General features: G+C 42.7%; 1 protein-coding gene across 3 annotated transcripts in view; it reads right to left on the reverse strand.

The window, feature by feature from the left end:
- ITGB6 (integrin subunit beta 6) overlaps nt 1–23,597 on the reverse strand; it is a 239,099-nt gene that overhangs the window by 163,163 nt on the left and 52,339 nt on the right. The window contains exons 2-4 of one of the 3 annotated variants that reach the window (XM_029605586.1): nt 5,774–6,163; nt 5,534–5,606; nt 4,719–4,798 (exon numbers count right to left, since the gene is read on the reverse strand). In XM_029605586.1, coding sequence (XP_029461446.1) covers nt 4,719–4,798; nt 5,534–5,594 — 141 coding nt within the window. In that variant the 5' untranslated portion in view covers nt 5,595–5,606; nt 5,774–6,163. Of the gene's footprint in view, nt 1–4,718; nt 4,799–5,533; nt 6,164–23,597 lie in introns of all 3 variants that reach the window. The other 2 variants (XM_029605587.1, XM_029605585.1) reach the window with 2 other exon arrangements.

Consider the following 23,597-nt stretch of genomic DNA (forward strand, 5'->3'; position numbering starts at 1 on the left):
TAAACACCAGACTCCAAATTGTGGGGCATGGTCTCTCCTCCTCAGAACTCTTCTATGACATAGTATGCAATATCCCCAATATACCACCTATGGTCACTTACATCTGACCCCAAGAGTTAATCACAACACGATGATCTCAGGAACCACTCATCCTTCATTCTGGGCCTCTCTCTTGGACAATGTGCAAGATTCCTCAGTTGCTTTCATGCTTCAGATCTCAGTGGGGCTCTCCTTGTATTGAACCAATCCCCTTCTCCATTCTTCCACCATTTCCTCAGAGAGAGGAATTGCCTCTTCCAATCTTATCTCTTGGACATTTCCTCAGGGTAGGAAACCCTCTTTGTGCTCCATGGCTTTGGGCCTCTTCCCTTGAAGGGGAAAAGCCCCTGTAGGGTCCCACTCTGTACTGGAGGAGTCCCCAGGACCCATTAGCTTCAAGTACTGGCTACTTTAGGGCAACTACATCCTGGAGGTCCCTCTCTCTCAAACTTCAACCTAGAAAGGGCAACTCTACTCAATTTGACCCAGAATTTATACCTTCCCAGGATGCTCCCAACCCATCAAAATCTCCTATAACTTAAGGGGATACCACATCACCCAACAAACCATCACTCAGATACCTTTCCACTCTACCAGGTATTATAGCCCAGCATTACACCAGTGGTCACTCTTCAGAACTGCAGCTTCAACAACATCCATAAACACTTCAGGCAATAAAACTCTCAGATCTCCCTCATCCAAAATTGATGGTATTACTAGAATTTGAAGAGGGCACAAATTTGGGGCTCTCCCCACAAAAGTAAATTTATCCTTTCAGTGAAATTATTGGCTTGTTTAGGGTAAATTAACACATCAATGTGGATGATGAAGGACAATGTCTTCCACTCTGTTCTAACAGTGAGATTGTACTTCAGAAGCTCACTGAGTGCCTGGCACATAATAATAGGTTAAGATTATATCCTAATAAATCAGAGATGCTGTGGGTTGGGAAATCAGTGAATGCAATGCCTGCTGTACAAGTTAAATTAGATTTTTTTTTTTATCATGTAAGTTGCAGGTTCATAATCTGGGAATCATTTTGGACTCACTTTGTTGTTAGAGACCCATATCTTGTCTCTTGACTAGGAGTGCATTTTTCCATCTAGTATAAAATGTGCAGATTGAGAGACCTTTTGCAGAGGACACTTGCTTGGTGCAGGTTAAGTACGCTAAAGTCTTGTCTAGAATAAATGATTGCACTGGGCTCCTAAATGGCCTATCTAGGACAAGTATTTGTTAATTACAGTCTGTGCAAATTGCAGTGGTTAGGCTATTCTCTAACTGAAAGTTATTTGACCTCATCTCCCTGGTTTTAAAGGGATTGTACTGCTTCCCATTTGTTTATGGATGCTAGTTTAAAGTTCTGATGTGGACTTTCACATTGTTAAATGTAAAGACCCCCAGTTATTTTAGAGACCACCTCATTAGATACATACCTAGAAGAGCCCAAAGATCTGTGGAAGAGGTGCTCATTTACAGGTTATATTCCTAGGCTCTGGAATGAGTTGCCAAAAGAAGCATGCCTGTTAAAGTCCCTTTTTCAATTTAGAAGACTAGTCAAAGCTTGGCTATATATATAGGCATTTGGAGACTGCCATCTGGGCTTCCATATGTTCTGAGCTGTGTCTGATATCTGTTTTTACTGTAGACTCACCAATTTCTTTTAGTGTATACTGTGTTGTCATTTTCTTTTTAGATGATTTGCTGTCTTACACCATTATAACTTATTGTTCTATTATAATATAATTTATTGTTGGGCTAGGATTTTCTCAGGCTATAAAATGTTTGAACTTTATTTTATCTGTTTATTGTAATTCTATGTGTGAGATGATTATGTTTTACATTGTATTGGCAATATTGTTGTACCACGCCCCAAGCTTTGGGAAAGGCATGAAATAAATTCAACAAATAAATAAATATAATAAATACAACAAATAAGACTCGGGAGGTTCCTATTGTATTTACAGGCAGGGCTGTTAGAAGGAGCAGGTAAGATGTCCTGGTTCCGGAGCTTACTTACGCCATGCCAGAGTTTTCTTGCTGTTATGACAGTGGCAGGAGTAAGCTCTGCTGCGGTCAAGGATGGATTTGATTGGCCACTGCCCTGAGACACTGATTCAGGCAAGGGCCACATAGCCCTCCACCCCCTCCCCCCCCCACTCCAACTGGCAAATGTCCAAGATATGCGTGGCACCTCTGGACTTCAGCTCCAGTGATGATCCTCAAAGTACAGCACTCGTGGGGATTAAGCCTGTGCTCACAGTCCCTGTCCCCACATGGAAGCCCAGAAAAGGTAGGGATTATGAGTGTAGTCTTAGTCCCCAGGCTCACTGTGCTTTGAGGATCATTGCTGGAGATGAGGTCCAGGGGAGGAGGTAGTGGCACCTTCCAAAGTCTAGGGCAGGATTGCAGGGTGATGGGTGGCAAGAAATTTGCTATTCGGCTACTCCCCCAAATTTTGCCACCCTTGGCACAGATCTAGTAGGCCTGTGCCTAAGTCTAGGCCTAGGCATAGTCCTACCTGCATGGACAGCTACAGCTTTGAAGGCGGAGCTCTCCATGCACTTATTGACCTCTCGGGTGCTATTCAGCCCCACAGTGGTTCTGTTTGCAGTTAGTTTTCTCCCAGCAGTTTTTCTCTCCAGTTCTGATCACCGTTGCTTCGTTTTGAGCTGTTTTATAGCTGTCTAATTATTCATAGCACTTGTATTCAAGTAATGTGGCATTCTGGCTCACCCACTTGTCAAGGAATCTTTCCAGACTACCTGCCCTATTTAGCACCACACTCTTCCTAGGGGCTGTGTTAACTCTTCTCATTGTCGGTGAACTTATTCATTTCTCCCACAGTTTCCTGTTGTAGCTACAGCATCCCTTTTTACTCCTGGAAATAGAGTTTTCTGTCACCTTTGACTGACACATACCTGCCTTGCAGGATACTATCATACTTGCAGAGAGAGAAAGAGAGAGCTTTCTACGTTTTGATCACTGGTTCAAATGCAACAGTTTGGTAGTGATCAAAAGTCATAACCCTCCAAATGTTAGCTCTTGGCTTATGTAAAATGAGTTGCTTGTTTCTGTTCATTATAAATATTTTGGCACTAACTGGCACCACTACTAGAAGAGATAGTGATCAGGGAAAAATGGGCAGAGACATAGGGGCGGATTTTAAGAGCCCTGCTCGCCTAAATCCGCCCAAATCTGGGCGGATTTAGGCGAGCAGGGCCCTGCGCGCCGGTGAGCCTATTTTACATAGGCCTACCGGCGCGCGCAGAGCCCCGGGACTCGCGTAAGTCCCGGGGTTTTCTGAGGGGGCGTGTTGGGGGCGTGTCAGGGGCGGGCCCGAACCCCGCGGCATTTTCGGGGCGTGTCGGGAGCGTTCCGGGGGCGGGCCCGGGGGCGTGGCCGCGCCCTCCGGACCCGCCCCCAGGTCGCGTCCCAGCATGCTAGCGGCCTGCTGGCGCGCGGGGATTTACGCCTCCCTCTGGGAGGCGTAAATCCCCCGACAAAGGTAAGGATGGGGTTTAGACAGGGCCGGGCGGGTGGGTTAGGTAGGGGAAGGTGAGGGGAGGGCAAAAGAAAGTTCCCTCCGAGGCTGCTCCGATTTCGGAGTGGCCTCGGAGGGAACGGAGGTAGGCTGCGCGGCTCGGCACGCGCCGGCTATACAGAATCCATAGCCTTGCGCGAGCCGATCCCGGATTTTAGCGGATACGCACGGCTCCGCGCGTATCTACTAAAATCCAGCGTACTTTTGCTTGCGCCTGATGCGCCAGCAAAAGTAGGCCAAATCGCGCGGTTTGAAAATCTACCCCATAGTCAATATCAGATGGGGATAGTCTCATGAGGACTCATGAAATAGCCTTCTACAGAAAAGAATTTTCAGGTTATGCATAAATTGAATACATGTATATATTCATCTGCTGTATGCTGTCTGCATGGTTGCAAAATAGCCTTCATTTCACTTCAGGTTGGTTGAGCTAATGGTGCCTGCTTCTCGTCCTCCTCCTACTATTAAACATTTATATAGCACTACATGGTGTACATAGTGCTGCACAATGACTCACAAGAAAGAGTCAATCTAGTCAAGAAAGACAGAGAGACAAGAAAAATAAGCATTTTGGGAGAACCAGGAATAAGATTAAAGTCTCAAAGGCGGATTAATAGGTGAAGTTTAATTTAAGATAGGACCACTATCTTCAAGAAAATTAATATGTGCCCAACAATCTATATAAAAAAACTAGGAAGGGTGGGTGTGATTCTGGGTAGGACCAGTAAATTCAACATTTCTACTTCCTTTTCTAATAAAATCAGAATTTGATCAATATAGAGAGTGCCAGGGTTAAGTGTGAGAAGTGCATAAAATGTATTCCATACTGTAATTGGGTAACACTTGAAGAAATCAAAACTCTGTCCCATTAACAATGTGTATAAGGGAAAAAAGGAAGTGAGGTGGGAGGGCAGAAACTCATGCTGAGGTAGTTTGGCTTACTTCCTTCTTAACTGTGAGGAGAGTCTTAGTGCCTTTATTGATAAACAGAAATGTACTGTTATTAAATAATGCCACCCTTAATATCTGATGCACCATTTTCCATATGTGATGCACACATGCAGAATGTATGGCTGGTAAGGACACTTCACCTCAAAGAGGAATCATTTTTGCAACAATGAGATATTTACTTCACCTCTTGAGAGCACCAAGCACAGTGTGGTCCTAAAAGCAAGCAGTCTTCACAGGTCACTGCACTCCCAGAAGAACAGCTTCCTGCATTCAAAGCCAGAAAGGTGCCATTGTTAAGAATCAGGCGTTTTCAGCTCACAAAACTTAGTGCATCAGTACTGTTAAATAAACTACTTTTATTTCATGGAACAGTTTATAACACACAAGATCATGTTTTAGAAAAATAATCTTGCCAATCCTGATGAGTGTTTTTGCGTTTATAAGTATTTGATTATAGGTGTATGTAGTGTTTATGCTTTGGGTTACACAAATTATACTCCATGCAGAATGATTTAAAAAAATGTATACATTTCTAATCAACATCATGATCAGAATAATCATAAATAAAACAACACAGCACAATATGGCAGCAGAATTTATGTTGTATAACATTTAAAACCAGGTTTCTGGGTAAAAGTATTGCAGAAAACTGCATGTACTCTACAAACTGTAATCTAGTGAGATCTGTGCTAAAGGAGATCAAATCACAGTCAAATTACAGCCACATGGCAAAATCTTCCATTCTTAAAGCACTTCTTCATAGTTAATATTAGAAAATGTGTATGTTTATCTAGTCCGGTTCCTATACACAATGCCTATATACCGCAGGTCTGCACAAGAAACCAGCATTGTTTCATATATCGCCAACAAGATTGGATTATGGCTAGCAGGTTCAGAACAAATACAGTGTGCACCAAAACAGTGCACTAATAAGCAGTCAGATAATTAAAGAAAAGAAGCCATGGTCAAGCACACATGACTCACGAACTTGGCTCTTACCTTGCACATTGTTATTTCTTTGCAGAAATAGGAAAAACAGGTAAAACAATTCAATCCCCATTCGTTTTCAGTTCTGGCTGAGCAAACATAGAAAAATGAATTACCTATGGTGTAACAAGCTCAATCCAGACCATTCTGAAAGTTTGATTTTCCTCTCAGTTGTAGAAGCGCTCAGTTTACGATACTGGCCCAAAAATAAGTGTGTAGCAAAGAACATTACAGAATGAAAGCAAAGGCTACCTGCTCAGGTAAAGACGACAGGCTGGGTACAGGAGCAAGTTCAACATGGTTATGGAACTTCACTATGTCATCCACTTCCTTGTTTTCCTTATAAGGAAGACAGGTACACAAGCATAGCGAAGGTGGAGAAATTCATTCAGGTGCTGGAGCTTCCTTGAAAACACTTCTCCCTGGGTCCTAAAGAAGATCTCATGTCTGGAGAAATGTGGATCCTTTGGAATTCTAAGCAGTCGCTATTAATGTGCGCAGTAATTTTGGCATCATGCTAACAAGTGCTAGAAGATGCATATCAAATGTGCACAACTAATTTGAGAGAAGTACCTGTAGACCCGTCTAAATCCCATGCTTTCAGGCTATCTCTGGTGGGGCTCGAGTCTCAGCAATAAAGCTCTGGAAAGAAAAACATCCGTTACAAACAGCCTAACAACCATAATCACAGCAGCCCCACTATCACCTTAGAAATGGAATAAATATCACAAGAAAGGAAAAGCAATGAGCTTGCTTTTACTCCTTACTAATTTCTGTACTTTTAAAAATTGATAGCACGGCTGTTAGCATTAGGTTTTATGTGTACAGTGTTTTCAATGTTGTGCTGCCAGGTAAAAAGCCCGAGTTCAGTTTCAGCCACCTACTAATAGGAGAGGTCTAGGATTGCTGAAATATAGCTCAGAAGCCATAAGGGTAAATACTATTTTGATAGAAGCATGAAGATGAGCACTCATTTTTGTGTGTACAACTTTACTCTCTATTTAATGAGTTTAGCACACAAAAAGTGTGCACACAAAGGCAAGTCAAAATGTGCACACAAATTAGCGCAATTCCATGCAAATCCCATGTTACTCAAGGCATTAACTGTTACTCCCCAACGCAGAGAAGTGTGTAGGCTTTACTCCTATTTACTTAACAGTTTAAATTTAATTCCTGGTCAGAGGGGGAGCTAGTGTTAACCTATGAGGCTGAACCTAGAGTTTGTGGTGTGGGAGTCTTGTGCTGGGGACATGTGTATAAAATATGATTTATGCATATAGAACATGCTTTGTGCACAAAATGTGTTTTATGCATATAATACAGTTTTGGTGCTCCTCTCATGTTTTGTGCTCCCAACTTTTAGGAACTCAACTTTTATGCAAACATGTTTTGTGTATGCTTACTCTACCTTTGTGTGCACATTTTTTGGCTTAGTGTAGTTTAGTGCTCTTTTGTTTTAAAACTCCTGATGATTAGTTTACCATCAGCTTACTGCATTGAACATTAACTCTATTTTAGCACATGAGTAAAGAAAACCTGCCGAATTTCAGCACATACTTTTTACTCATGACTTATGACAAAAGGGCGAAGGTTTGTGTTAGTGGGTGTATGAATTAACCAAATGATTGTTGTCTAATTCTACTGCAATTTTGTTTTGTTTGCCATTGACAATAGATGTAGTAAATGAGAAACCGCATTCAATAGTATTTATAAAGTGATATCAGTTGATATATAGAAAATATTAGAAATGTCAATAGCTTGAGTAGAGATCTCAGGGCACTACAGACTGGAACTGCAGCAATCCCTCATTATGCAACAGCTCACTTAACTGAATTTCATTCTCACCAAATTTACATTTTGATTCCTGAATTTGGCATACTGACATGTGGAGCCTCACCCAAATAGTAATTTGTCCTATTCTTTAGTTTATAAATTCTTAAGCATCAAAACTCAAAATAAAATTAAACAAGGTTGTACAAATCAAATGTTGGGGGAAATAATCAGTAGAAAAGAAAGAAAATTATCAGGGATAAAACAGAATAACGTTGCTGGAGAAGATGGCTTCCTCCAGTGAAGGTAAGCATGAGAAAATGCTCCAAAGAACATGAAAAGGAGCAAAAAGTCAAAAGTGACAGATAAAATAATTTCAGTCTTCTGCATTAATTTAGATCCTGTAGATACTTTATTGTAGAGGAGAGTGGTGGAGATATCTCCCTGGATGCAGATTGGAACTCTTTGGATCCTGTAGGTGCTCATTACTATAGAGCAGTGAGGTAGATGTAGCTCCCTGGATGTAGACTGGAAAACATTGGATCCTGTAGGTACGTCTTATTGTAGAGGAGTGTAGTAGAGACGCCTCCCTGGATATAGACTGGAATACATTGGATCCTGTAGATACTTCTTATTGTAGAGGAGAGTGGTAGCAAATTAATATCTCCCTGGATGTAGACTGGAATACACTGGATCCTGTAGATACTTCTTATTGTAGAGGAGAATGGTGGAGATATCTCCCTGGATGTAGACTGGAATACATTGGATCCTGCAGGAACTTCTTATTGTAGAGGAGAGTGGTAGCGATATCTCCCTGGATGTAGACTGGAATACATTGGATCCTGCAGGAACTTCTTATTGTAGAGGAGAGTGGTAGCGATATCTCCCTGGATGTAGACTGGAATACATTGGATCCTGCAGGTACTTCTTATTGTAGAGGAGTGTAGTAGAGAGCACATCGCCAAGTTTATAATGTAAATCAATGTGAAAATGGCTCCTGATTTACAGAATGTTGATATATATAGAAAACTTATAGGGAAGTGACTCTTTTGTATATTGAAGGATTACTGTACCTGTATACAGTGGGGGTGGGGGTGGGGTTGGAGGGAGGGTTTATAAAATAATAAAAAACAATTCCTCCTAGGTGGTTGCGAGTGGAAGCTCATGATGTCAAAGTCTATAGGCAGAAACTGCGGGCCAAAAAACCAACAGCAAAAAAGGAAAAGCAGACACTTGCTCTGAGCAGACTCTAAGAACCAATGTATGTAATGGGCTCACAAAATATGAGCAGAGCCCTTCTTTCAGACCCAGGCACTCACAAGACATATGCCCAAATTCCTGTGTGAAAGAGCTGTGGCAAAACCAACTGCAATGATTTGTATCCGAAATCAAGCCCTGAAAATCATATTACGGATACTGGTGGAAGCTTAGATATTTCCTTCAAGTGAATTAATACTGAAAGAAATATTATATATTTGCTTGGATCTTAAAAAAAAAAAATCTAATTAAACTGCTTCTGAATTCTAAAGAAAATGTAAGGGAGGGGAAAAAAAAGATTTGACATAGTCAATATAGGAAGATGCCTTAAGCAATTTATATGTAAATGTGATTCTTACCATATACTTTGTATTTTAATAATGCATTCTAAGTTCCCTTAAAGTAAAGGAAGACCTTGGACATGAAGAATGTGAAGCTGTCTGCAGGGTGTGTTAAAGGGATATATCATGAGACATTTTACTTCCACTCTGCTTCATAGAACTTCCCTGACAAGCAAGATCTTGTCCCACTGACTTCCATCCAAATAATAGGGTGGGGGTCATAATGAAGACTGAGCACATTTCAGCTACAGAAAATGCCAGCCTGTAAAGATTCCCTAATTAGTTCATGTTTCTTAATTAACATGAGCATTCCATTTTAGAAAAAAAAACAAAAAAGGTGTATAAAATTAGATCTTTTACTATGACTCTTCTCAGACATAGCTATGCTCAGCATGGGAAAATGCAGCTCCGCTTCATCGGCCGGATAAACCTTTCGAGTTAGTTTCAATGCACTGAATATCAGAATGATCTCTGATTAACTCCTTTCTACAGGCCCTTTTTCCCCAAACTTTTTCATTGTCATGTGATTTCTCTCAAAGATTTTAAAACCAGGAAGAAGTCTCGGATCAGATGGCCTGGGGCAATCTGCCCATGTGTGCCTGCCTGCCTGTGCTGTCACGGGTCTTATTCAATCTCTGATCTCCCTTTCTCCATCACTAAGGTCTCTCCATCACTGTATTTTATATGTATTTATATGTATTTTATAGAAAAATATCAAATAATGACCAAAATGAAAACCAAGTAAAACAAACTAATATTGAAAAAAACAGATTCATTATTAAAAACAGTTTCATACAGCACATGATTATCAATCAGGATGAAAACAGCAATTATGCAGACATACACCCACTCACATGCTTCCTTGTTACCCACTGACAAATACATACACATGCACACATGCTCCCTTGCACACTCCCACTCTCTCTCCTCTTATACAGCCTCTCTCTCTCTCTCTCTCTCTCTCTATATATAAAATGTACTTACACTAGTGGTCAGGAGGGATCCAGGCAGGGCTACCAGCTGGTGTGAGACAAAGTGGGCAGAAAGGCCTGATGCAGTTTAGGTGGCAGCGAGTTAATTTTTGCCATGGCCCCAACATAAGGGGGGCCATCTGCAGAAATTAGTGAGGAGCTTTCAGCTATGGTAAGGTAGTAGCGGAAGGTCTGCTGTTGCCTCCCACAGCAGAGAGAGAGAGAGAGAGACGGGGCGGGTGTGAGAGAAGGCCGCAGGAGCATTTCCCACCATTGTGGTGGTGAGGGGAGGACAGAGCTGTCCCACAGTTATCAGTGATGCCGCAGGGAAAAGAAGAAAAAAACAAAAATCGAGCTGCAATCACAGCCACGGGGGGGGGGGGGGGGGGCAGACGGAAGAGAAGCAGAAGCCTATGAAGCTGTGGGAAAAACAAGAGAAATGAGCAGAGAACCTCAAGGGAGGCTCCTGCTCTACTACGGCTGCTGCAAGGCCTAGTGTTGATCGCAACGGCTTGCAGGGGTCCTATAATTTCGCTGGGTGTTGGTGGATGGTGGTGTGCCACCCAAAACGTCGTGGTGTTTCACCTTTGACATGCATGCCATAGGTTCGCCATCACTGCCCTACGCCTTAAGCTTTCCATTCTATGGAAAATGCTACCTTCTGGTACATCATTAAAACCTCTTGGATATTTGAATGTTTGTATCATATCTCCCTTTTCCTTTATTTATTTTTCTAGAAAGTATATCTTTAGTGCCTACAACATGTCTGTGTATGATTTATGGTGACCTTCCTCATCAGTGTCCTTTTGTAGATGTGATTTCCAAAACTGAAGACTGTACACATGCTAGGATCTCACCTGAGACCTGTAAGAGGTAACATTTCTTCTCTTTTTCTACTAGTGATACTTCTCTTTATGCATCCTAGTTGACTATTGGCTTTCCCGATTGCTTTCTCACATTGAGAGAGCCCCCAGGTTTCTCTCCTGTTTCGTGACTGATAGATCTTCACCTCCAACAAGTAATTTGGCTCTTGGATTTCTGTATGCCAAATACATGATGTTGTTTTATAAATTAATACATAGTTGCCCTACCTTTGCTTTTGAAAGGGATTCTTTTAGACCTGGAAATCAGGAGGTGGAGGAAAAGATGAAGTGGAAAGGGAATATAAATACCAATATCCTGAAGCCAGAGACAGAGGAGGATGCCTTACTGTTTCATAAAACTGCATTGAAATAATATATTTGTAAAGGAAGTCAATGGAAAAAAATGCAAAGTGTGTAAAATGCAAACTGGAAAGTGTTTTGGTCAGGAAAAAAAATGAGTCTTCCTTATAAAGAAGAGTTGAGAGCTCTGGGGAAATCATGTGGTGCTATCCTAGATCCTTAATAAAACCTCCTGTCCACCTGGTAAAACAGGAAGCTTAAAAAATCCAAATGGCAATTAGTGAGACCATTTCTGAATCAATTACAATGTTACTTTTAGTTATTAAAAGTGTATTTAATTGTTTAATGAGATCCCTTGCAATTTCCCAGCATCCTTAGGAGTTCTCAGGCTTAGAGCTGTGTGGAAAGGCAAGAGCACTGTGGCATATTTCTTTTTTGTAGCATATTTCTTTTTTGTAGCATATTTTGTTTCAAGGGACAGATTTTTCTGTCTGATAGCGGCAGTGGTGAAGAGCTGTGTGAAGTCTTTGGACATAATAGGGTCCTGATAAAATGACTGCAGCAATGGCAGAGTTATGAATATGCTAACTCCCACTATCACAGAAGGCACCATAGATGGTGAAACCGTGAAGATGCTACTGTATGAGTTTCAACAGGATCTGAGGCATCTTCTCTTGCCAAGACCCTTGTGTGGTCGGCACCTCTCCTGATTGCAGGTTGTATACTATAATTACGGGGAAGATCACTTAAAGGATACAAATTTTGGAGTCTTCCCTGACTGTGGTTCTTGGGTCCTACTGGCTTCACAGGGCAATGTTGCTGTAGGAGATGATGGAGAAGAGGTTGATGTAAAGTGAAATTGCAGAAAATTAATGTAACCCCCTAATAGGTGCTTAAAATAGTAAGAAGCTCTGACACTGGTGGGAGTCCAATGCCAGTCTCTCAGCTTTTTAGGGTTAAACAATTTGGGTCATGCAAATGGCAAAGTGCACTCGGGCTAGAGGCAGTGGCGTAGGTGACTCCTCATGAGCTAGACAGGGGATCTCTCCCTGGACCTTCCCTCTGCAAACTGTACCCCTCTCTTCATATTGATTCTGGTAGTCAAGGTTCCCAACATACACATGCCACATCAAGATACAATTCTGGGGTTACCAGCAGCAACTATATATAATAATGTAGAAGATAGAACAAGATTACTGAATAACTCACAGTTCAACATGTTTCTCAGCTAAGATATGATTACAACATCCCTTAAACTATACTACAAGAATTATGATACCATCTCCAAAGAATATTTCCCCTTCCTTCTAACCTTCCCTTTTTTTCCTCCAAAACTTATTCTCCACAGGAATGCGGAGTTCACATCCCTAATTTATTACCATTTACTCCTTTGAACTTACTTTCAGCAGGAACATATTGCCTACCTCCCTAAGTACAATTCATTCCTTTACCTGATTCATAAGTGAGACAAGGGGCTCACATCCATAAATTACTCCTTGGGGTCACTAACACACCCCACACGACTTGCAGTCCTTTCCCATCTGCTACTCATAATCCACTGACCACCAGACTCCTTTCCCGAAATGTTCTGTGTCTATCTCACCAGCAGTGCTTAGGATTTCCCTAGTCTGCTTGGGGCATTCCTCCTTTTGGAAAACCCCTTCTCCTCCACTCTCTTGATCTCCAGCCATTTCCTCTAGGCTTTAGGCTTCTCCCCTTGAGGGGAAGAGCTCCTGTAGGGATCCACTTCAATGGAGGGATCCCTGGGCCCACCAGCTTGAAGGCTGACTCCCTCCAGCTTTCTATACCATACTGGAGGTTCCTTGTTTTAAATCGACTCCCAATTCAACTAAACTTTACCCAAGTTATAAAACCCTTCTAGACTACTCCTCTAACTGTCTTAAAGGGAAATTATCTCCTCCTCCCCCATTTAACAATTGCATCTGGAACATTCACATTAGCCATCATATTACATAGATAAAGTCCGTTTCTTATGTTATCTGTTGGGAATTTAGTGGCAATGCAACCTAATACCATTTTTCCGTTTGTTTGTTTGTTTGTTTCAATAGAGACACCTCTAGGGCTCCCCCACTGTTACAATTGTGTCCACTGTGCAGCCTCATCGTACCCTGATTCAAATTACTATGACACATTTCCACCTGCAGAGGCCTCCAGTAAGCTCTGCCCAGAGCTATCCAAGCCATCTCTTCAATGGCTTTCCGAATCAGCCTGTCATAAAGCCTCTGCTCCACCAGGAGTCCTCAGCAAGCTTGGCCTTCAGCCATGTCAAGCTCCTTCTCATTGCTCGCACCACACTCAAGTTCCTGCCCTATGTAACCCTAGCCCTGCCATTGCATCCTTGCCTCATCATGGAGTCACCCTTGGCTCTTTGACCTGGCCACTGTTCCTTGCCTTGCTTTGTCTTGTGGCCTCCAGGCCTTTTTGCTCCTTGCCTTGTCTTGTGGCCTTTGTGTCTTCTTGCTTCTTAACTTGCCTTGAGGCCTTCGGGCCTAATCTGTTTAGTATCCTGCCTTGTGGTCTTCTGGTCTGCTCTGTCATGTATCCTGTCTTGTGGCCTATTCAGGTCTTCCTGTAGCCTAGTCACCTACGGGCCTCCAGCCTTGTTAGCTTCGGGCTTCCGTGATCTCTGTTCCATGTTACCCTTGTCTGCCTTGTCTAAGTCCTGCCCTTGTCTGCCTAGTTTCCTTGACCTGTCTAAGTCCTGTTCTTGTCTGTCTAGTCTTGCCCTACCCTTTTCCCAGCCTTTACCAAGCCTTGCCCTGTCCAACCTGTACCAAGCCTTGCCTCGTCCATCCTGTATCAAACTGTGCCTTGTCCAGTCTATCCAAGCCTTGCCTCAACAAGTTTGTACCAGGCCATACTTCATCCAGCCTGTCCAAGCCTTTCCTCATTCAACCTGTCCAAGCTTTGCCTCGTCCAAGCTTTGCTCTAGCCTGCCCTGTCTTGTCCAGATAGACTCACCTTGATGTACTGCTGCTGCATAGACCTATTGGTCCCCAGAACCCAAGGGTTCAACCTGTGGGAGAGAGGGCTGGCTAGGCAGAAGATTTGCCCTTATCTAGCCCAGTATCCTGCCTTGTCTTCCTGTACAGCTCCAGGATTGATGTACCCGAGTCCAGAAAACCTGAAACCAACCCAAGAACCAAACTTAAATTGTGGATCCAATTTATGGGGTCCAGTCACATCAGTAAATATAATAAACTAAACTTATAATATTACTATTGGGACTCTGTGGTATGCAATTTGTGATTTGAAAAAAGTTATACTGCCAGATGCTAAGTTGCTTAAAGAGAGGATGGAGACTATGGAAAGCATAGTGGATTCTCAAAAAGGTTCCCTCCAAGCAATTTCCCTTAACACCTCCCTGGTACCGAGTTATCTTCTGCAAGCTAAACATTTTTCTGCTGAGGGTGTCTGGTGGCTTGGAGAAACTGTTTTATCTAGCTAAAGAAAATACATGATAATCAGGAAAGCCATGTCTTTTATTTCAGGGGTATAGCAGTTACTTTGCACACAAAACAAAATCCTACTCCCCTCTAAGAACAGGCAAAAAAAAATTATTACCATGTTTCTATTCAGTTGCCTCTACTATTAACTACTTGGTCCCCTCTTTACTTTACTTTCAGGGCACAGGAATCTCTCTGGGATTTGGAATCAAGTCTTCTCTTTTTTCTTTCTCTCTTTCTTTCAAATCTCCTAGGGACACAGTGTTACTGGTTTCTGGCTGTTCCCCTTGAGTGCAGGTAAGCTCCACCACAAATGCTTTTGGGGCTTGTCAGAGCTGATGACTAGCAGTTCTGCCTTCTGCTAAAGCCTTCTGCTCAATTCCTCACATGGAAAATCTCTTTCTCCCAAAGCAAATCCTTAAGAACATGCCAAACTGGGTCAGACCAAGGGTCCATCAAGCCCAGCATCCTGTTTCCAACAGTGGCCAATCCAGGCCATAAGAACCTGGCAAGTACCCAAAAACTAGATGTTATGCTTTGGCTCCTGAGGAAGGAGGAGTTAGCAATCTGTTATGTTTCACTCCTCAAGAAGGGAGGAGTTAGCAATCTTAATTAATTTGCTCCTGTGGAAGGAGGAGTTAGCAATCTGTTATGATCTCCATGAGGAATTAGCAATCTGTTAGGTTTCGGCTCATGAGGAAGGAGGAGTTAACAATCTGATATGCTCAGCTCCTGTAGAGGGAGTAGTAAACAATCTGTTAGGGTTTAGATTGCAGAGCAGCAATCTGCTATGAATCTGTTTCTGAAGACTCTTGATGGAGAAGGAGTAGCAATCTGTTACCAGCGGAGTGCTTGGAGAGTCACATAAGGTCTTTAGGAAGCTCAGTAGCTGGAAAGGGTTAGGCCCTTGAGGAGCGAGTACCTGATTCCAGGGAAAGCTCTGAGAGAGCGATGGTAACTCACAAATGTCTGTATCTGCGATAGGTTCCAGGCAGTAGAGAATCTTCAGAGTGTTCAGGAACATGGGCCCTCGAGGAGCAAGTACCGGTTCCTATCTGCAATCTGAAATAAAGAAAAGAGAACGAGGCCCTCGAGGAGCAGGTACCCCTGGTAAGTCCGAGGAGGCAGAGTAGCTTTGACGAATCCTTGCTAACTTGATTAGTTAGTGAATACTGAGACCTTTTATATTGGAAGAGATGACATCATCTTGGGGAACGCCCCTGAGGTTTGTGCCCTTGCTGGTACATCAATCGGAGCATGCATGCATGCCCTACATCATCAGGAACATGGCGGATCCGCAGCGCGTGCCGGTCCAGGGATGACAAAGGGAGACGGCAAGAAGACGCCGCGGCTGCTAACCATCCAACAGACCCAGAGGGAGTCGCCACAGAGGTAAAGAGGGCAGAGTGAGGGCATCGAGCAGCGATGGATGCAACAGTACCCCCTTCAAAGGGCGATCTCCTCTTCGGGTACCAGGCTTAGGTTTCAAAGGATGCACGAGGTGAAACTGATGAAGCATCTCTTTGTCCAAGATATTGGTCTGAGGCTCCCAAGTGATCAAATCGAGGCCGAAGCCTTCCCAAATCAGAAGGTATTCAAAATCTTGCCTCTTATGCGAACATCCAGAACCTCTTGATCTTGATTTCTAATTCGTCTTCTGCAAAGGTGATAGATGGATCTTGAGATTTGGAAGAATCTTTCAGAGTGTTATTGATGATATCAGCAGCAATGGGTAGAGCTGCTGTGGACGTCACTGAGGGATTCAGTGGAAGTGGTGATGTAGAATAATGTCCAAAATCCACTTCTAAAGATGACTCTCCAGTCGATGATGCTGGATGAGAAATGGTAGTATAGCAGCAATAGCTAACTGCTATAGATGCCATTGAGACTTCGATGGAAGTGGCAATGTTGGGGTATGTCCAACCCCACCCCTATTTATTTATTTATTTGAAAATTTTTCTATACCGTCGTTAAGTTAAATACCATCACAACAGTTTACAGAAGGGCACGATAAAGAGAAATATGGGTGGTATAGATTACAAAATACTCGTGTACCATCATAATACAGTAACAATTTAAAATAATAAACTAGGTGTGTAAATTAAACCTGCTTGTTAGGAACAAATTAGGCAGTTTGATTTTAACATTAATATGCTTATGTAGGTTACTAAAAACTTCTAGCTTGGTGCATCCTTATCGCTCAACTATTTTTCTCCTTTTCTTTATCTTTATAAAATTCTTGTTTAAAAAGCCAGGTTTTCAGATTAGTTTTGAATAATTTCAGATTTGTCAGTAATGTAACAGGATGTAACAGGATGTAACAGGATGCGGTATTGACTACAGTAGCAATAGCTTAGCTGCTATGATGTCACTGAACCTTCAGTGGAAGTGGTGATGTTGGAGTGTGTCCAACCCCACTTCTAAGGGTAATTTCTTCAGTAATGCAACTGGATGGAGTTGAATTCAGCAGCAATCTTAGCTGCTATGGACGTCACAGAAACTTCAACAGAAGTGGCAATGTTGGTGTACGTCCAAAAACCACTTCTGGATAACTCTTCCGTAGATGAAGCTGGAAGAGAGATGGTGGCAGCACCAGCAAAACAACCAGGCTGGTAGCTAGAGATATCTTCCTCGGATCTAATTGTCCTGTAGGGCTTCAGACACGACTTCCGAGTGAAACAATTTTATCAAATATCTCTAAGTTATAGTCCGTGAAGACGGTAAGATGTAGAGCGCCATCTAGCCATGGCAAACGTAGCAACTGCTATGACTATCAGCAGCCAGGAGTAAAACTGCTGTGGACGTCATTAAGATCCTCAAGAGAAGTGGCGATGTAAAGGAACATCCAAAGCCCACTTCAAGATGTGATGCAATAATGGATCTTCTAATCTGATGATGGGGCTCCTCAGGTCTTCTACAAGACGTGTGAGAATAAGGTTGCCTCCTGCCCCTGAGTCCACCAGGGCAGGGGTCTGAACCGATGCTGGTTCAGAGGTCACAGAGACTGAACGAGAGAGCGGAGGAGATAACTCAGTATGGCCCAAGAACAGTCCTCCCGCGGAACTTAGGCCCATCTGTTTCCCGAACGAATGGGGCATGTAGAGACATCATGGCTGGGCTGACCACAGTACATGCACAGGCTGCGTTTCTTCCAAAATCTTCTCTCCTTTGAGGTCAAGTGACCGTGACCAAGTTGCATCAGTTCATTTGTATCAACAGCAGGAATTGCTGGACCCATCCGAGGTGCAGGGGTACTGGCCTGTTTCAACCCAGTTAACACCTTAGGCTGGAGTTCCTTCACCTTGTCTCGGAGCAGACAATCAGTCCGAGTAGCTAAGGCTATTAATTGTTCCAGTGAGTCAGGTGTCTGGTGAGCGGCCAGCTCGTCTTTCAAGCGAGTATCCAGGCCTCTGCAGAAGAGAGTCTTGAGACATCTGGGGTCCCAGAGATGTTCTGCTGCAAGAGTCTTAAATTCTATGGCAAATTCAGCCAATAATCTGTTGCCTTGCTTCAAGTCCACTAAAGCAAACCCGGCCACAGACATACCAGCAGGGTCATCAAAAACGGATTTAAACAAGTCCATAAATCCTTCTATGTCCTGCAAAATAGGGTCCTTGCGTTCTCACATGGTAGATGCCCATGACAAGGCTCTCCCATCCAAGTATGACAGGATGTAGGTGGTCTTGGAGAGGCCCATGGGAAACAAAGAAGGCTGTAAGGTGAAATGCATGCTGCACTGGTTCAAAAAGCCTCGAGTCTTCTGGAGTTCTCCAGAGAAACGAATAGGAGCAGCCAGTGGAACTGCAGTCTTTAAAGTTACCTCCTATAACTGACCTTCTTGGGTAGAAGCTATGCCTTGTATCTTCTGTGTGTGAAGCTGATGGAATGCTGCAATAAGTTTCTCCAAGGTTTCTTGCTGTTCTGAGATGTGTTGAGCCAGGCCCAGTATAGCCTGCAAAGCGGATAGGTGTGCTGGGTCCATGGGGTTACTGACATGTTATACCTTAAGCTGGATTCCCAGAGTACTGCTTCTTCAATTTAAAGCTGGATCCACTGGAGTTAGCAATCTGTTATGCTTTGGCTCCTGAGGAAGGAGGAGTTAGCAACCTGTTATGATCTCCATGAGGAGTTAGCAATCTGTTAGGTTTCGGCTCCTGAGGAAGGGGAGTTAACAATCTGATATGCTCAGCTCCTGTAGAGGGAGTAGTAAACAATCTGTTAGGGTTTAGACTGCGGAGCAGCAATCTGTTATGAATCTGTTTCTGAAGACTCTTGATGGAGAAGGAGTAGCAATCTGTTAGCAGCGGAGTGCTTGGAGAGGCACTCAGCTGTAGAGGAGGGTGGATAGGAAGATCCTTGGGCCGATGGCAGATGACTGCGCCCCCAGAAGGATATCCTGAGAGGGACCACCAGCTAGGCTTGAGTACGGAGACAGACACAGATAATTCTTTTATTAGATAGGTTAGTAGAACCACCAGAGGTGGCAGTAGTGAGCTGATATGCCCGGTAGGGCTGAAGTCCCTCAGGTACTGGAACAGCGATCCCAGGGTTGCTGAGCTGTAGAGAAACTATAGATAGTGAGTAGACAGGGTATGTTGTGTTCATAGCTAGAACTAGATTACAAAACTCACATAAGGTCTTTAGGAAGCTCAGTAGCTGGAAAAGTTTAGGCCCTCGAGGAGCGAGTACCTGGTTCCAGGGAAAGCTCTGAGAGAGCGATGGTAACTCACAAATGTCTGTATCTGCGATAGCTTCCAGGCAGTAGAGAATCTTCAGAGTGTTCAGGAACATGGGCCCTCGAGGAGCAAGTACCGGTCTGCAATCTGAAATAAAGCGAGGCCCCCGAGGAGCGGGTACCCCTGGTAAGTCCGAGGAGGCAGAGTAGCTTGGACGAATCCTTGCTAACTCGATTAGTTAGCGAATACTGAGACCTTTTATATTGGAAGCGGATGACGTCATCTCGGGGAATGCCCCCAAGGTTCGCGCGCCCTTGCTGGTATATCAATTGGAGTGCACGCGCGTGCCCTGCATCATCAGGAACATGGCGAATCCGCAGTGTCATGCCGGTCCGGGGATGCCGGAGGGAGACGGCAAGAAGACGCCGCATCTGCTAACCATCATCAGACCCGGAGGGAGTCGCCGCAGAGGTAAAGAGGGTGAAGTGAGGGCGTTGAGCAGCGACGGACGCAACACTAAGTCTATTTCATGTTACCTTTGCTAGTAATAGCAGTGGCTATTTTCTAAGTCAACTTAATTAATAGCAGGTAATGGACATCTCCTCCAAGAACTTATCCAATCCTTTTTTAAACACAGCTATACTTGAGATATCCTCTGACAACAAATTCCAGAATTTAATTGTGCGTTGAGTGAAGAAGAACTTTCTCCGATTAGTTTTAAATGTGCCACATGCCAACTTCATGGAGTGCCCCCTAGTCTATTATCTGAAAGACTAAATAACCAATTCACATCTACCCGTTCTAGACCTCTCATGATTTTAAACACCTCTATCATATCCCTCTTCAGCCGTCTCTTCTCCAGGCTGAAAAGTCCTAACCTCTTTAGTCTTTCCTCATAGGGGAGCTGTTCCATTCCCTTTATCATTTTGGTCACCCTTCTCTGTACCTTCTCCATCGCAATTATATCTTTTTTGAGATGCGGCGACCAGAATTGTACACAGTATTCAAGGTGCGGTCTCACCATGGAGCGATACAGAGGCATTATGACATTTTCCATTTTATTCACCATTCCTTTCCTAATAATTCCCAAAATTCTGTTTGCTTTTTTGACTGCCGCAGCACACTGAACTGACGATTTCAATGTATTATCCACTATGACACCTAGATCTCCTTCTTGGGTGGTAGTACCTAATATGGAACCTAACATTGTGTAACTATAGCATGGGTTATTTTTCCCTATATGCATCACCTTACACTTATCCACATTAAATTTCATCTGCCATTTCGATGCCCAATTTTCCAGTCTCATAAGGTCTTCCTGCAATTTATCACAATCTGCTTGTGATTTAACTACTCTGAACAATTTTGTATCATCTGCAAATTTGATTACCTCACTCGTCGTATTTCTTTCCAGATCATTTATAAATATATTGAAAAGCAAGGGTCCCAATACAGATCCCTGAGGGACTCTACTGCCCACTCCCTTCCACTGAGAAAACTGTCCATTTAGTCCTACTCTCTGTTTCCTGTCTTTTAGCCAGTTTGTAATCCACGAAAGGACATCACCACCAATACCATGATATTTTACTTTTCCTAGAAGCCTCTCATGAGGAACTTTATCAAATGCCTTCTGAAAATCCAAGTACACTACATTTACCGGTTATCCTTTATCCACATGTTTATTAACTCCTTCAAAAAAGTGAAGCAGATTTGTGAGGCAAGACCTGCCTTGGGTAAAGCCATGCTGACTTTGTTCTATTAAACCATGTCTTTCTATATGTTCTGAGATTTTGATGCTTAGAACACTTTCCACTATTTTTCCTGGCACTGAAGTCAGGCTAACTGGTTTGTAGTTTCCCGGATCGCCCCTGGAGCCCTTTTTAAATATTGGGGTTACATTAGCTATCCTCCAGTCTTCAGGTACAATGGATGATTTTAATGATAGGTTACAAATTTTTACTAATAGGTCTGAAATTTCATTTTTTTTAGTTCCTTCAGAACCCTGGGGTGTATACCGTCCGGTCCAGGTGATTTATTACTTTTTAGTTTGTCAATCAGGCCTACCACATCTTCTAGGTACACCGTGATTTGATTCAGTCCATCTGAATCATTACCCATGAAAACCTTCTCCGGAACAGGTATCTCCCCAACATACTCTTTAGTAAACACCAAAGCAAATAAATCATTTAATCTTTCCACGATGGCCTTATCTTCTCTAAGTGCTCTTTTAACCCCTCGATCATCTAACGGTCCAACTGTCTCCCTCACATGCTTTTTGCTTCGTATATATTTTTAAAAGTTTTTACTGTGAGGTTTTGCCTCTGTAGCCAACTTCTTTTCAAATTATCTCTTAGCCTGTCTTATCAATGTCTTACATTTAACTTGCCAATGCTTATGCATTATCCTATTTTCTTCTGTTGGATCCTTTTTCCAATTTTTGAATGAAGATCTTTTGGCTAAAATAGCTTCTTTAACCTCCTCTTTTAACCATGCCGGTAATTGTTTTGCCTTCTTTCCACCTTTTTTAATGTACATCTGGACTTCTAGGATGATATTTTTTTAACAATGACGACGCCTCTTGCACACCTTTTCCTTTGTAGCTGCTCCTTTCAGTTTTTTTCTTACAATTTTTCTCATTTTAGATACCTTCTTCTAGAACAACTCTATCTGTTTATTTGCTTTTGAAAGTGTGGTCTCCAGAATTGCATTCCAAATGAGGTCTCATCAAGAACTTATACAACATCACCTCCTTTTTTCTGCTGACCATTCCTCTCCCTATGCTCCCAAGTATCTGTCTTGGTATTGCTGCCTCCTTATCCACCTGTTTGGCAAACTTAAGGTCATCATATATGATCACCTCTTATACTGTGCCTCTTTCTGGCCACAGAGGCATTCACGGAGCGGGATGCCAGTGGCCAGTGGTTGGTGTTCCACCTTCACGGAGCGGAAGGATGGAGGGCTGCCATCTCAAAAAATAAAAAAAAAACAAACAAGCAAACAAAACAGGGGTGGGTAAGGGGCAGAGGTGTGGCCTGCTGGTTGCGGCGGTTGCTACCCCTGATTGAGCTGGATGTTCACTAGGATGGCGCTGCTCTCTGCATTGGTGGAGGGGTGGAAGGGAATTGGGGCCGGAGGGTGCTGGAAGCCAATAGAGACGGGTGGGAGGGAGAAAAAAGGGGGGGGGAAAAATGGATAAACTGCGTAGCTTGCTGGGCAGACTGGATGGGCCGTTGGTCTTCTTCTGCCGTCACTTCTATGTTTCTATGTTTTTGCACCCTAAATGGATAACTTTGCATTTTTTAGCTTTAAATCTTAGCTGCCAGATCCTAGATTATTTCTTGAGCTTCAGTAGATTCCTTCTCATGCTTTTCATTCCTTCCTGGCTGTCTATTCCATTGCAGATTTTGGTATCATTAGCAAAAAATAAACCTTTCCTTATAATCCTTCCACAATGTCACTCACAAAAATGTTGAAAAAAATTGGTCTAAGGACTGATCTCTGTGGCACACTATTAATATTGTCATTCTCCTCAGAGTAAATTCCATTTATCACTACCCTTTGTTGCCTCCCACTTAACCAGTTTCCCTCCTTAATCACTCAAGATTCTTTCTGGATTTTGCCTTTGTTTTCTTCACCTGTTTGGCCCCTTTGAGATTATCAGATTCAATGACCCCCAGATCCCGCTCTTGATTTGTGCATAGAGGAATTTTACCTTTTATATCTACATTATTTATTGTAGTTTGTCTTTGATAGGCAATGAGAGATGAAAGTGCCTTAGCCTTTATAGATATATACATATACCCTTAAATAGTACATAAATATATACTTTTGTTTTTCACTATATTCACCAAATGAAAGGAATCATATTTCATTTTGTCTTAAGCACTCTACTATTGTATACACTTGTTAATTAGTAGAAGATTCAATTTGTCTTCCGCTAATACTGTTCCAGATGCATCCCTAGCATTTCCAGCGTGATGCTGGATGATATTCTCTGAGAATTTCTATAATAATCATCTGGAAGGAGCGAGGCTGCCATAGCAGCAGTGACTTCAAGATATCACTATAAAAGATTAATTCAAATGTAGCCATGGTATGCCACTATAATGGGTATAATGGGAGAGAAGCTGCTGCTGTAGCCAGGACATGATAGGAGAAGAGCTGTTGATTTTACTCATGAAATGTTTCATAGGTTCCACTAGTTTGGAACTACTTTAACACATTAGTACCCAAAATTAACAGTAAATATGGACAATCATATTGGAAGTTGAGGAATATAGGAATACACAAATAAACAAACATATGCCTAGAAGAAAATTGGATTTTACCAAAAGCATACCACATTCAATTGTGGTATTGAATTGACAATAGAATGCTGCTTGGATAACATGATTAACAAGTGGGATATTAAGAACAATAAATGAAAATGAA

The sequence above is a fragment of the Rhinatrema bivittatum genome, chromosome 6, assembly GCF_901001135.1.
Source record: "Rhinatrema bivittatum chromosome 6, aRhiBiv1.1, whole genome shotgun sequence".
NCBI classification, from domain to species: Eukaryota; Metazoa; Chordata; class Amphibia; order Gymnophiona; family Rhinatrematidae; genus Rhinatrema; species Rhinatrema bivittatum.